General features: G+C 45.3%; 1 protein-coding gene across 2 annotated transcripts in view; it reads left to right on the plus strand.

Moving 5' to 3' along the window:
- exoc4 (exocyst complex component 4) overlaps nucleotides 1-15607 on the plus strand; it is a 91876-nt gene that overhangs the window by 17811 nt on the left and 58458 nt on the right. For both annotated transcript variants that reach the window (XM_079183461.1, XM_079183460.1), the window contains exons 9-10: nucleotides 4289-4434; nucleotides 4520-4608. In XM_079183461.1, coding sequence (XP_079039587.1) covers nucleotides 4289-4434; nucleotides 4520-4608 — 235 coding nt within the window. The remainder of the gene's footprint in view (nucleotides 1-4288; nucleotides 4435-4519; nucleotides 4609-15607) is intronic.

Here is a 15607-nt window from a genome sequence, read left to right on the forward strand (position 1 = left end):
ATGCTGCACTGTGTCTACTGTACGGTTACAATGAATAGAATTCAGCAGATGAAGGCTACACTTCACTACAGTCGCAGTGAGCAACCACAGCGGTAAAGTTCACCCATAAATTCAACCAATTACGGTGAAGAGTAATATTGTCAGTGGTCTGTATGTTTAATCAGTGTTGTCTTCTCTTTTGCTATTCAGATAAAATAAATTACAGTAATGCCCTTTCAACGCGTTCACTGCTATTTCGAGTCTCCGAGAAAAAAAAAAAAGATTCAACTCACATCTTCTTAATGGATAGTATCCATAGAAACAAGATTCAAACTCCTCTGGTATTCCTCTGCCGTCTTTGTTTCAAGCAATAAATACACAAAAAGGGAATGTGTTGGGGACACGGCAAGGACACACAGAGGAATGAAATGGGTTCCGGTGAACACATCTTCCTCTCCCTCGTCAACAAGATGGCCTTCAAAAGATGGACTAGAAGCGGTGCGCTCCAGGTGGGAACCCCCCCCCCCCCCACGCTGGTTAGCCGTAGTTCAGTACTGTGGGAGCAGTCTGTGGCCGGAGCTCTGTCAGAACTTGTGACGGTTATTGAAGTTTCTGGAACACGATCAATACGAGGCCGCGTGAAGAACACTCTCTTTGACGGCCAAGGACACTCCAGGGCTCTAACTCCAAGCTAGCAGCGAGGGACACCCGTCAATATGTTTTGTGACAAGACACCAGCCGAAGGGATTCAAAGGGAAAACAGCCGATTTCAATAAAGCCCAGAGACGCTTAATAAGAAGCGGGGGATGGAAACGAGGAAAGGGAAAATGAAGTGATATTTATTTCTTCAATTTTAGCCAATTGATGGCAGAGTTCATCCAATGACAAGTGCGCACCTGCAAAGCCTGGAGTGATGCTCTCTTAATTGCACTGATTTGTTGGGCGTTGGGGCGCTAATGGACAGAATGGAGGACGAGGATACAGAGAGTGACATCAGGAGATTCGGTTAGGAAGAAATGAATGGGAGTGCTGATAATGAATCACAAAGATTTTTTTTTTTTCCTTTTTATTTTTAATAGAAGTTGGCACTCTGCGCAGTGGACTGATTTAAGTTTGGGACGAGACCCAAGACATTCAAGCGCCGAACATTTTTTGGTTGGTTGGTCGGTTGATAGAATTACATTAAACAGTTGGTGGTGGAAAGGATTGTCTTTGTTAGAGGAGCTCTTGGGAGAGACGTGAGTTTTGCATGTGCGCCCACACACACACACAGACACACACACACAGCCACCTAAACACTCTTAGTATCTGGTGTGAAGAGTCTTAGATACTGTTTTGAAGAACTTATCTGGATCCTTGCTAAGAGGATACTTCCATGTTTAAGGTCCAGATCTGTGACCTGAACTGTTCAAACAAAGAAGTAAATATGGAGAGAGACGTTACTTTGTTTTCATGTTGTACTACCTGCACTACCGATAGCCTTCCTCTGAGATCAGAGCCAGCTTCAGACATATCGATGCTTCGGGCCTTTACTAAATTTGATACGGTCCCATTTGGAACCGAGCTTGTGTGTGTGTGTTGATGTGACGCTCTGGGTGCAGACACTAAGCGAACTCTTTGTTTTCCCTTTTTGTCTTCGCCTTTTGTGTCCCCGTTGTCTCCTAATTACCGTTTTGCTAACGTCTTTCATTCTGTCTTATTCCATCTTTCGGTCTCATATCTTAACACAATTCTCTCATGTCATTTTTTCCCCCCTTAATTGTAACACAATTCCTTTTTCTTTTTTTTTTTTACTAATTCCTGATCTCTCTGGTTCTCCTTACTTTTGATCCTCGCTGATGAGCGGCGCGGCCACACACGGGTGACAGTAATAGGATCCGGGCCTCTTTTGTTGCATGAGTAATAGCAGTTTTAATGAGATTTCATATGCTTGACCTGACGGGTGAGAGGGAGTGGGAAGGAAGAAAGGGAGATTGTCTTACGGAGACAAGTACATGCAGGTCATGTGAGTAGTCGTGGAAAGGATGGACGGCTCCATTGTTTTATCGGTGAATAGCAGACGAGTACAATGTCAAACAGAGCAAATATCTTTTATATTTACATTCATCAGACGTATTCACTGGAGCAACATTTAGTGGATTCTTTTTGTAACGTAGATATCATCCTCAAGCACTGGGTTTTATTTATACATATATATATCATTTGGAACACGTGACGCTATAACCACAGTTAGCTGTGCTGTGTTTGTGTTGAACAGGGGTAGTGTGTGTGTGTGTGTGGATGATTGCAGCTTACGTGTGACACGTAGTAGTTTGCTCATATCAATTCCCCGGGGACGCACTGGAATAGTTGACAGGTGGAGATGACGTTGGCTCATATTAACACGACAACACCATATATTTCAAGGTTTGAAGTGAGATGTTGTTGTGATTCATTTATAATTGGAAAACTTTTGTCGTTTTATAAGAAAAAAGAAAGAAACGTGAGGCACTTTCTTGAGGGTGTGGTTTCTGAGATTGTTCTGTTGTTCTTGATAGTTAGTTTGCACACTGGGATTGAGATGTATTCAGTCGGTGTCTTCCAATCCACTTGTAACGAGAATATACACGTTTGCAATAGTTTGGGCTTTGCAACAAAGTAAAAGCGCTTTTTTAAAAGAGGCAGCTTTGCAGATTTGAGGCGACGTTGCAAACAAAAGCTTCTTCTCTCCACTAAAGTCTTCCTTTTTAACTTCCCTTTGAGCTGTTCAATCAGCAACAACTGGTTATTTAACCTGTGCTCTTTGTCTTCCATATTCGTCTCTTCCGTCGTTCTCTCTCCGTTCCCATTTCCTCCGTTACATTCTGTTCAGTGTGCATTTCACTCCCATAATCCTTTGCCCTTTCTATTCTCCACAACTTCAAAGTTTTATCTCTCCTTCCGTGTTGCTTTGTCGCCTCCCATCCCTCTCTTCCTCTATCTCCCTCTCTGTCCTAGCCGTCCAGCTAATTGCCTCCAAAGTTCACTCTGTCTCTGGGCTAATGCAATTTAAGTAGGGTCGGAGCCCCTTCATCAGCCCAGCGCTGGCATTTCATTAAGTCTGCTTGGGCGTTAGCTCGCAAGCAAGTCGGGTGGGGGAGGGGGGGGGGGGGGGGGGAGTTCGCGCCATCAGCTCATCATTAGTAATTAATACACTGATGGGATTAGCTGCTGCGTGAGGCTAGTGGCAAGTGGATGCCCTGGTGTTGCCGGTGTGACGGCCTCCGCTGCGGCCTGTGATGTGGGGAAGTATGTTAGAGTGATTAGAAGATATTGTGCGCGTGTTGAACGTGCGTATTTACGTTCACGACCGGTCGCTACAGTGTGACACCAGCATTATTAAACATCAAATCAATTTGGAGTTAGAGAAATGCATTTTAGTTCTCTTTTCAACAAACTCGACCTTTTTGTTGTTGTTGTTGTTGTTGTTGTAATACGCCATTGAAACCTGTGAAAGAACATACAGGATACCTGCTTAAGTATTATTTTTTTAATGGCTGTGCACTTGCATGCGTGTGTGTCTGTGCACTCAAATTACCGGCGACGCTAGCATGGCTTTCCCATGCATGATGGGGGGAGCTCTCCGCAGCGTTAATTGCGTCATTATGGTCGGGATGGATCTCCATCTGCTCGGCCATTACTCCTGTCCCATTCTGGGCTGACCCACGCGGCGCCTCCGAATTTTACACACACACACATACACACACACACACACGGGCTAAATGGCCCTGCTAAATTATGAAGCTATTAGATATGGGAGGCTATTTTCGAACATATGTATTCGCACGGAGAGAGGAATGAAGAAGCGGAGCAATAGGGAGAAAATAGAAACGTGAGAGATGATGAAGCACGGAGAGATTTTGAAAAATGAGAGGCAATGAAAGCAACAGATGATGGAGGAGAGGAAGTTCACTTTCTCTGTCTGGCCACAGTTTCGATGTGCTCGTCCTCAGCTATTGTTAGACGGTGATAAGAATTTTATGAAGCACGAGAAGACGTTGATGGATCTCACCATGGATCATGTCGACAGATCGGGGAAGAGGTCGACAAAGTTTTTAGCTTCGAGAAGCACCCGCTCGTGTCAGCGGCCTCAAAGTTCGGGTTTTCTTTTGTTTTTCAGGGTTGGCTTGGTAGACTGTGTGTTGCCATACATTGTGACGCTACAAGCCGCGCTACATACAAAAAGCACGAAGGATGCATGGAGAGATTGACCCCATGTGACCTGGCTGAAGGACAATTCTCCCATAAAGGTTTCTGCTTTTTGACGTGGCGCTCCGTTTTGCCGTTTCAGGTTCTGCTCATGGAGTATCTGGACGTGAAGAACAGCCGCAGCGCCACGGAGCCATCCGCTCAACTCTCCTACGCCAGCACCGGCAGTGAGTTCGCTGCCTTCTTTTCCAAGAAAAAACCACAGCGCGTTAAGCAGTCGCTCTTCAAGTAAGGATCGCGTTTCCTTTTGTTTCCTGTGACGTTGTGTGTTGAAGTGTCGTGTCGTGTGTTAAAGCTTTTGTGCGTTTTGCAGGTTTGAATCGTCTTCCCATGCCATCAGCATGAGTGCCTACTTGAGAGAGCAGAGACGAGAACTCTACAGCAAGAGTGGAGAATTACAAGGTGAGGACGGGGGGGAGAGGGGGGAGGAGGGGAGAGAAAGAGAGATTGGTGGTATGGAAGACTCCGGAACAGCTGGATTGGAGAAGCGACGACGGCTGGAAGGATAGTGAGACGAGCGAAGAAAGGATGAAAGAGAAGATGGTGTGAAAAAGTATTGACAGAAGAGTGAGAAAAGGGGAAAGTAAAATCTGACAGAGAATAAATTGGGCAGAGTTTGTTGGATAAAGCAGGAGAGAGAAAAAGAGCAGCTGGAACACAGAGCGAAGGTGAAGGGTGGAAGGATGAAGAAAAGGGAGGGAGGCGTGGGTCGAGTGAGAAGAGATCTCAGACCTTCAAGCTTACTGAACAAGTGCCGATGGATCAATGAGTAGAGAGTTTATGAAAAGATGTCTCGCCTTGAATGGCAGGATAGAAAAGAAGGTGCAGGGAGGTGAGGTTGATTTGGTCTTGTGTGGCTACGATGGAGGCAGAGGTGTGGATGGATCCAGCCGGAGACGAGGGAGCGGCGTAACAAAAGGGTCCAGATAGGGAAGGGCCTGTTGCAGGTCGAGGAGTTCCACTTCAGAAAAAAGAAAGGCGGACAACAGGATGGTGGAGAGGAAAACGGAGATGGAGATTGACGAGAGAGAGAGAGCAGAGAGCAGGGTGACTTTGCAGAATCCGCTTACAGGGAGAGGCCTTGAAAAGCTCTCTAGCACAGAGAGCGCTGCCGGGCTAGACCCTGGAGAGGCTCAGCTGTTCTACAGCTCCTACTTCTGCCCTCTCTCCTCTCTCCTCTCCTCTCTCTATCCCTCTCCCTCTCTCTGTTTCTCTGCCTGTGACCTTGAGGTTTCAATCAGCAGTGCCTGACAGCGCTGTTTGTCTGCTACTATTCCTCTTTTCCTCACATTGTTTGGATGAAACAGAAAAGGTGGGAGATGGATAGAGACGAGAACAGTTAAGTGCTTTTAATTAATCTGTACAAAAACTACTCCATAACACACGGAAAAATTATCCTTTGACGATATCTGCATAACTAATTATGACTATTTTCCGTAAACTATTTACATAATGTAGTATTCATTATAGGCTTCTCTCTGTATTTATCTTAGAAATAAACAAAAGACAGACTGAAGTTGTGGCACTCATACAGTAGCTAGTCTGTAAATGTATGCAAAGATGCCTCAGTTCCCCTCCCGGCACCACAGAAGAACAGCATTGATTAACTGTGGATAAAGGAAAACCCCAAATGGTCTTCAAATAACAGCTCACTCCCCCCCCCCCCCCCCTCTCCCTCTTCCTCTTCCATCTGTCGGTGTCTCGGAGAGAAAAAGGGGAAAATATATATTTTTTTGACGGGCACGTTGAATGCCTCGGAGCGTTTATAAGAAGATGAGATTTCTCTTGGGCTTTCATTTCACCTGTCACAATGCACAGCACCGGCCACAAGCCCGGGCCGGGGCCTGAAAGGCTGCAAAGAGATTGAAGGAGTAAGAAATCATTTAGAAAGTGAAATAAGTCGACTGTGATGGAGGGAGAGGTACGATGGACGGGGAGGGAGGGGAAGGTTAAAAGTCATTGTTTTCATCAGGGTCCAGCGAAGAAGCCATTAAGAGATTTCTGAAGGAAGAAATTAGAAAAATATGTATTGAGACGGTGTGGAAAGGGACTTTTTCCCTCTCTCTTCAAATTAAACTTACTGTGGGGGGGAGGGGAGGGGAGGGGAGCGCAAAAGAGTTAGAAACGAGAGATTGAGTTGATGAGTTCTTCGGGCTGTGGGATTACTCAACACTTAAAGCTTAGTCATGTGTGTCTCTTCGTCTCTCTCCGCTTGGAGTTTCCGAAACGGTCGGCTTCAAGTCAATATAGTTATTAACTCGGATGCTCAGCACAACATCGTCTCGGAAATAAGAGTTTGATTGCTTGTTTTAAATCCCGCTATACAAAGTATAAAGAGTACAAAGTCAGAAGTACAGATGTTTTTTGGCAGAAGCCTTTGCTGTATTTGCTGCCCTTTTGTGAATAACACTACATACTGATCCAAACCATATTTTCACGTTCGAGAGGTTACCATACGTCAAGTGTCTGTTTCCCAGAACTTTAAGTAAGAATCCGAGCAGCAGTGGTTTGTGTAGTAGAACGTCTAATGGTTTTTTAAACCAACCCGGAGCCACATATCTCTAATGAGTTTCAAATGAATCTGTAATATCTGTAATGCATGTCTCTTGAGTGTTGTAAGGACCCACCATATATCATTACACGCATGCAGACAGCTACACAGGCGCTCGTCGCATGCCTCGCATACACACACGCACACACACACACACACACACACACACACACACACACACACACACAGGGGGGGACTTAATTGCTTGCCTTCTCAATTGAAGCACGCCTCGAACGCTTCAATTAATCCAATGCTTCATCTAAAGACTTTATTACTCCTCCATATGTAGCCACATCTGGAATATATTGGGGAACGTATGTAGTGAGACCGCCAGCCAGAGCATGTTCACGTGTGCAGCAGTTCCTCAGCTGTCCGTCTGAATGTGTACGGAGTGTTTGTATCCTCGGCAAATCACTACTCTAGGATCACAGAGCCCCATCCAGATTCAATCACGTTCCCTATGAATATATTATGAGAATAACACTTTTTTCAGCAGTAGATGTGTTACCATTGCCCCCCCCTCATATTCCTCCACATGTCTCCCAAACACGCCCCCTGCTTTTTGATTGCCTCGCTATCGTGTGTGTGTGTGTGTGTGTGTGTGTGTGTGTGTGTGTGTGGGATGACTCGGAGTAACCCAGTGGTCACTTGGAAGTTGAAGTGTGAATATATCCCAATAACCAATGCAGTCTTGCACCATGCACCGAGTTAGTAATGCATTCACAGCCTCTTTAAATCATTTTTTTGTTATTTCTCTTTGTGTCGCATTATGTTTATGCGATAAGGTTTTGCCCCGGATATACATACACACTTCAGACTTCCCCATTTCCCTGCAGGCACGTACACAGACTCCCATTCCCAACTCTCTCCCACCTCTGACCTCGCTCGACTCTGAAGATGTATTCATAATCACCTCGGGTTCCAGTTCTATTTCACACGTTCCCCGTTTTCCTTTTGATATTCAAATGTCCTTGTTCTCTCGGCGTCCGGCGAACAAAAGGAGCCGTCTGGCTGAGTCCCGTACGCAAACAATATAGTTACAAACAGCTCCCTCTGCCCACACCTTTTATACCTAATGCTCAGTCTGAGGTATAGAAAAACAAGCCTGCGCTTTATTAGAGGCTTCTTGTTTGTGTATAATAGCATCATGTTCCCGTGAGGAGGAGGAGGAAGAGGAGGAAGAAGAAGAAGAGTGGCTGCTGGGGGGCGACCAGAAGTGGTGTTCCTTGTCAAGCTGATGTGTACACCTCGATGGGGAGGGGAGGGAGAAGAGGTGCAAATGGAAGAAAATGTCTCGTGGGAGACGTGGGTGGAGGCGTTAGGTGGGATATCAGGGGCGGCAGATGTTAGCAGATGTTAGCAGTCACGCTTTCACAGAAGTGTATGCGTAAACAAACGATGTTTAGGGCAAGTTCAGTGCTCAGAACAGCTTGGACGTTTCAGAATGATGAAGTGGCTTTTGAAGAGACATCACCCCTCACCAACTGACCCCCCAAATATCATTCAAATAGCCGCTCGATAAAACTAGCCAACGTGTTCGAGGTCTAACCTCGTTCTACGCCAAAGAGCCACTTTCAGATGAGTTTATTGCCTTTTCAATTATTCTCTTTCCAATAATGAATTATCTTCATGCATTGTCAGAGCTCAAGGATGATGGTTGCTCATTCATCTTGTCGGGTGATCAATATTTGACTTCCGCTGACCTTGCAATTATGATTTATCATATTCATAACGGAGCCTCAGATAGAGCTCAACTCTGTCGGTGAAGAAATCGATAATTATTAAAGGATTATGACGCTGGGATGTCGAAGACGGCTTCTTAGCCATATTTGATGCCTTGCATTTTGATTTATTTTCTCCTCTTGTTGCTTTCTTGCTCCGTCAAGAGATGATTCGTGCTCCTCTTTCTTAGCTGGTGTTAAACTTCTCTTGCTCTTTGCCGTTTGGAGATTACAATTGTAATATCGTGCGTGTGAATGCGTAGGTGTCTCAACATGGAAGACTCAGTAACGGATCAAAAACAGATCAGAAGCAAATTAAAGTAAATGTCAAATAAATAATGACTTGTCCAATATTTAGAGTAACCTTATTGATTAACCTTGTTAAAGGAGGTAATAAAGGAGGTAATAACTATTCACAACCTTGTAATATGTTTTTAGAAATTTCTGAAACCGTATCTCAGTGTCAGAGGTGAGAGAATTTAGGAAAACACGTTTATAGAAACCGCGCAGGAACATTTTCTGACACTACTGTTTTTCATCGACTTGTCTCAAGGACGACTAAGAAAAGATGGGCGAACATGTTAAATGTTGTCTCTATATCCCGAATGTCCTCAGGTTCACCCTTTTTTTTTTTTAAGGGTGTCCTTTAATTGGCCCTTATTCCTGCATAACATTACCCTTGAAGCTGAGTGATGTAGTAAAGCCACATCAATGACTGATGAGGGCTTTCATAGTGGCCAGATGTGTGTGTGTGTGTGTGTGTGTGGACACTACATGAAGTATGCATGCCAAGTAATGTCATACATGACATGTCCGACATGCTGTAATTGACTAGCACGTTGTAACCTGAGTCCATACCCGAGTCCTGTACCCTGCAGGAATGCCATTAGAAAGTGACATATGTTTCCCCTCTCGCTCCGGTGCCAGACCTTCTTATGAGTCTCTTTGTTCCAGCAGCGACATAACTGGCTTTGGAGATAAAAAAAATGCCAAGGTACCTCTGTTGGCTGACAGGCTATTACTGTGAAAAGCCTGTATTTGTGTGTTCAGCATGAAAGCAAATATAGAGCAGCTCTGCATATTGTGGAACACACACACACACACACACACACACGCTTGTGCAGATGTCCTAGCTTTCAGTATTTATTTTGTGAGTGTTGGCTTGGGCTCATCGTGTTCAATTTGCTCGTACATAGATTTCAGCACGGTTGATTGGTTCAAACATTGGAGATACGATTCCCCTGCTCTTCAAAGACGCACACGCAGATGTAAATGCAGCGTTGGACTTTCATCTGCGGTGGGACCAGCGGTTGGATTACAGTAGCTCTGGTGCTGAAATTACAAACGGTGTAACAAAATGTTGCCAGCATTTGACTCAAATTCAATTGGGGCCTTTACTGGCATGAAAGGTAAAAAAAAAAGCTTCAAAATACAGCAGTACACTGTAACAGTAATATGATTATGACACTTGCTGCCATGCGCTTTCAGACCTATTAAATTGGAGCGTCTTCTACAGAATTGCTGGCAGTACTTTGCACTTTGTTTTTCAGTTCATTAAGTAATTGCGTCTCTCCACTTCAAGACAAAATGTGAATCACAGATGATTATCCAAACGCAAGCCAGCAACACCTGCTGGAGCCCTAGGAGTGAGTCTGGATGTCACCCCAAATGAGTCCTGCATTAACCAAAGCACATCCACATTAGACACTGCACGCGTGTCTCCTTCAGTTATTCCGTCGGTGCAGTGATGGCCGTGCACCTGAAATAGTTTAGAGAGGAGAAAGCTGATTCTGAACCTCAGATGTGGCCGATGTCGGCAAGCTATAGGGAGGCATATTGTCGCATAATCAAAATGTAAACTTTTTAGGAAGAAACTCGTTATCTCACTACGACCGTCTGAGATAAAAACCTAAATATAGCCTAAGTTGGAGTTCTGAGATCAGACTTTAGACGCAGTAAGGTAGAATAGGAATGACGAGGGGACGCAGAGGACAACAGGAGGAGACGAGAGCGAGGTTGTAATAGTTTACACAGTGCCGACGTTTAATCAGAGAGGAAGAGCTCGGTGTATCTTCTCCGACCTGAGGCTAATTCTAATCAGCATTGGTGTTGTCATTCTTGGCGGCATTGGCTGTCACCTCTGTGTTTACTTTTAATCTCAGACCTGCTGATTGGAGAAGATGGAGGGATGAACAAATACAAAAAGGGAGCGAGTGAGGGAAGGAAGGAAGGTTGGAAGAAGGGCATGTGGGACACGAGGCTGTAGAGACCCTGGCACCTGCACAGCGGCAGCTTCACTGGGAGCCAGACAGATAAACACCCGCCTCCTTGCTTTCCCTGCATGCAATGGGTTCTTGCGGGTAAAGAAAAGGGTGTGCAATGTGCTGCCTGATTCCCCGCTGGGTCCAATCAAAGATGTGATGACACTTGGTTTTCTGTCCGATTAGTTCCCCTGGTCTTTATCCACTCACATGCACACTCACGTGCATGTACTCAATCACTCCTTCGCAACTCTTTGTTATGGTTGACAGATTCGAGAGACCCTGGCGGAAAAGAAAAGAGTGTTTTTGAACCCTTCATGATTATAGTGATGCTGCTTCTGCTCAAATTACTACAAAATTATCACGGGCAGAACTGTTTCAGGAAACCTAACTTTGTCTCTAGCGCCACCAACAGGTCACGTTTGTCACTATTTCAGCATGTTTGGCTCAAAGTACAGAACCTTGATTGTGTCACCAACATTTGGACGTCTGTACAAAGCTTTTTTTTTTTTCAACTTGCCAACTGATTGATACTGAACTGACATTGCTCAAGTTTGAAAGACAAACAGCTGTTCAAAAAGCCCCCCCCCCCCCCGAAATTGTCCCATGATGTGACAGGATGAGTCTTCCTCATGTCTCAAAAGAGACATTCTGCACAATTAATATCCATTCTGCTACCGGAGTGCATTATTGTCATTCCACCACTGAGACATGTGCATCCATTAAACCCAAGACCACAGAGACACATTGTGTGCCACAGTGAGGCTTTTAATAATTAATCCGACTCAATTTACACCTGAATTTATTTATGCTATTATTTATTTAGAACGTTTATTCTCGGCTAAGGAACGGATTCGGTCCCATTGGTGGTGCAGCAGATACCGGCCCATCAAATTAATTTTAATAATAGAAGGCTCTCATTAAGACCCAATCAGACACGGAGACGGTCTGAGTGGAATGGGATGCCCGGAATTGACCAGAGAGTCATACATTATTGACACGGAAATCGTTCTTATTAGATCGGCAGGTTTCATCTCGGTGAATATGCAACCGACTGTGCACACACACACACACACACACACACACACACACACACGTTTAAATATATCTGAATCGTACACGAAGGATATTACCTGAATTGATCATTCCCAAACTAATGTTTATAGCGTAACGGCTCCAGACAAATGAGGCCATTGGAGTTGAAAATTGGATTATTATATATGTTGCTTTCTGTTTGCACCATTCAGCATGAAATGTGCAGTGCTGGCTAACAGCACAGATTAGACTCCTCAATCAGAGGAAGAGCAGTGCCTCTACTTTCTTCAATTACTGCACATACTGTGGGGAGGTGCAGATGTTGTAGCATCCCACCCATCGCATTTAAACTCTGTATTTTGATGTTGCATTCTGCTCATGCTTTCTTGACCAGCACAGCAAGTTGTTTTCACCTTTTAGTGAGCCTACGGCGTGTGAGTGTGTGGACTTGATTGCGCCTCAACTCCACCAATCACACAGCTGCCCTCCTGCCGGTCCCAATCAGAGACCAGCCGGAGCGCCTTTGATGGTCTTCAGTTGACATAAACACAAACACAGATCAGCACGCTGGCCATACATACAGAGATTACAAGTGGGTTCACCTGCATGCATGGCGAAGCCTATTGTATTAAGACATATGAATAAACTCAGTTTATATACATTTAGGAGATTTTTATATATGTATATATTTTATATATACTTTGTGTATATATATATATATATATATATATATATATATATACATACAAAGTAAATTCTCTCGAGTATTTGGACTTCTGTCCCTTTTTTCCATACAGGCGCACACATTTGGATTGCGGACACAGAAAGAGATTCAAACCACTTGTAAATTAGGGATTACGCCTGTCCGGATTTCCTCCTCTCGGTCTCTCTCTGACACACTCACAGATGCATACAGAAACACTCCGGTCCCAGGAGACGCTGGAGTGTGTTAAAGAAGGCATCGCACGTTCGCTCGTTCCCCGCCTAAATCTGGGCAGGGCCGGAATTCATCTCAGGATCAAACCGCTTTCTCATCAAACCCATGAAAGTGTAGCTAATGCAATTTCACTAAGTCACTGCCCGACTTGATTACATGTGGGCTGGGGAGCCCATGCTACCGCACCGCAGGGGGCTGGATGGGTGTCACTGTGTGAGTGTGTGTGTGTGTGAGTGTGTCAGCGTATGGCATCTGTGTAGTTTGGGTTGATCCATTTGTTTTATGCTCTCTGTGTGTGTGCGTTTGTGTGTGTGTGTGTGTGTGTGTGTGTGTTTAAAGCCATTGAGCCGTACATGTATACATATCTGTACCTGTCAGTCTGTACCCCTTAAGTCCATGGATGTTTTTATCTGCCGAGGTGAGTGTGTTGCAGCTGGTGCGGTGGTCCTCGAGGGGGATTTCAGGCAGATTTGGCCACATTAGAATGTGTCGCTTCCTCCTTTCCAGCTTTCAGTTGCCGTCCCACTGAGCACCACACCTCCGCACACCCCTCCCACTAATCCTGGATCAGACCCCACACACACACACTCACACACACACACACTCCTCCAAAGAGCACTAACCAAACGCACAAGCTCTCCAAAACAAAAGTGGCACTTTTACACATTATTTGGAGAGGCGGCTGGCAGAGGTTTGGTGGCATCCTGACCTGAAACCGGAGCCACCCTGTCACGTCTAGACAACTCCGAAGAATCCCATGCATATTAATGCTGGCCTATTTAATATTCATCAGTGCTATGCCCTGTTGGCAGCTGGTCCCAGACCCCACGGATCAATGGGGCCTCTTCCCCGCTCCTTTGTCTGACACGGATGCAGATGTTTAGAGCATGAAATTAAATTGGTCACCGCCATCGGGAATACATACATGGTAGTCAATTTGGTGTGTGCTTGTTGTGTGTAGTTGCCAGTTAGACGTGGTTCCCGGAGCAGACGGGTAACGCTAACTTCCCCAGAGTCTGTGACATGTTGATGTTATTCATGGAAACTTGCAGGTTTAAGACGAGGAAACAAAAGTTTTGCTCGCTCTTTCCACGTTGATGGTTAGCGATATATATATATAGAGAGAGAGAGATAGAACGTGAGGGAGAGAGGGGGAGGATGAGCAGGGGAGAGTGCGTTTGGCGGCAGCTTTGTTTAGGAGCCTGTAATTGAGTCTTAATTGAATTGGCACCAAAGAAAGGATGAATGGATGGAGTTTGAGTGAATTGGACCTCATCTCCGTCTCCACTTAGCAGCGCGAAGGTGGGCTAACCGTGCAGGCGAATTTCACGGCGACAGTCAGATCAGAATCAGTAAACCCTTGATTTAAAAGTTTTTGGGATGAATTGAAAGCTCCCCATGTCCTTTTAATAAAAAAAATACAGAGAGTGTTGTCTCCCATACTTCTCAAAAGAAACTTGTTCCATTAGAAATGTACTACGGAGCCCAGTGCAGGGAACAATGGGTCGATATGCATTTGAATGCAGGGCTGGGCTGGCAGCGTAGGTTAATGCGGGAAAGGCTTTCGCACGCTAGGCGAAGTGCCTTTGTGTTATATCACACGAGCTTTGCGAGTTCGCATTGGACATGGAAATGAAACAGAAGCAAACAGCCGAGCAGGGCTTTGTGTCAAGCTGAAATCTCCCCATTCCTGAACACACACACACACACACACACACAGCCATACCTATTTCAAAACCCGATCCAAGTAGCTTGGATCGCCATCTCGTTTGATTTCGGTCCAGTTTTTTTCTTTTCCCACTTAATTTACTCCGTTCACTCGACACCACAGCTCACCTCATTTCGATTGAACACACTCGCTCCACAGGAAAGTGCAGTCAGCAAGTTGATGGTATTATTCTTACAGAGTCAGAGTTAAATCTTGTCGGCAAACTTTTTCCTAAAGGTTTACACACACACACACACACACACACACACACACACACACACACACACACACACACACACACACACACACACACACACACACACACACACACACACACACACACACACACACACACACAGCTCAATTGTGAATGTATCCGACCCCCGAGGTTTTTGAATCCCGACGGTTAGTGCCGTGGGACTTCACCATCAACCTAAATCCAGAAATTGTAATGTAAAACATTTCCTCTACTGCATAAAGGCAGGAATGCTGCTCTCCAATGTATAAACATATACAGAAACATGAGCATAGTGCACACACACAGACAGACAGACAGACAGACAGACAGACAATCCTTTTTGCCTTGCGGTTACCTGTATTGACAACGAAGCGCAATTTCTTCTCCATCAATTCTATTGATTACTTCAGGATGAGTGGAGGTATTGAGCTTCTCTCTCTCCCCCCTGTGATCTCCCCTCTTCCCCTCTCTGCGGCCCCCTCCGCTCAGTGTCCGACCACCCCCCCCCCCCCCCCCCCCCCCCCCCCCCCCCCCACCACCATTCCTCTGTGAGCACGTTGCATGGCAATGATTTTCTGATTAACCCCGTTAGCTGTGGGTGTCACCCACGCAGTGACGCAGGGGTGTGGAGGAGTGCGAGCATGCGCGACACGTTTGGGTTTGTGATGGAGAGCCGCACTGATTGAGTGATGGATTTATTAGGGATGAAGTCGAACGCCTGTACCGATTTTAACATTTAAATACTTGAGAATGTCTCCGAATAATTTAAGATTTATTAAGATTCCATTGATTAATGGAGGGAACATAATTGTTACATTCAGCGTTCAGGGAGATCACAGTTCAGGGTCAGCACTCTTGGGGTTGGTTGGGATCTGGTGTCTTGTTAAAGGACTCAGCACGGTGATGACTGCTGAGTTTCGGGTGGGCTGTTTTGAAAGCACATCTTCAGA

This window comes from Pholis gunnellus (genome assembly GCF_910591455.1).
Source record: "Pholis gunnellus genome assembly, chromosome: 22".
In the NCBI taxonomy this organism is placed as follows: domain Eukaryota; kingdom Metazoa; phylum Chordata; class Actinopteri; order Perciformes; family Pholidae; genus Pholis; species Pholis gunnellus.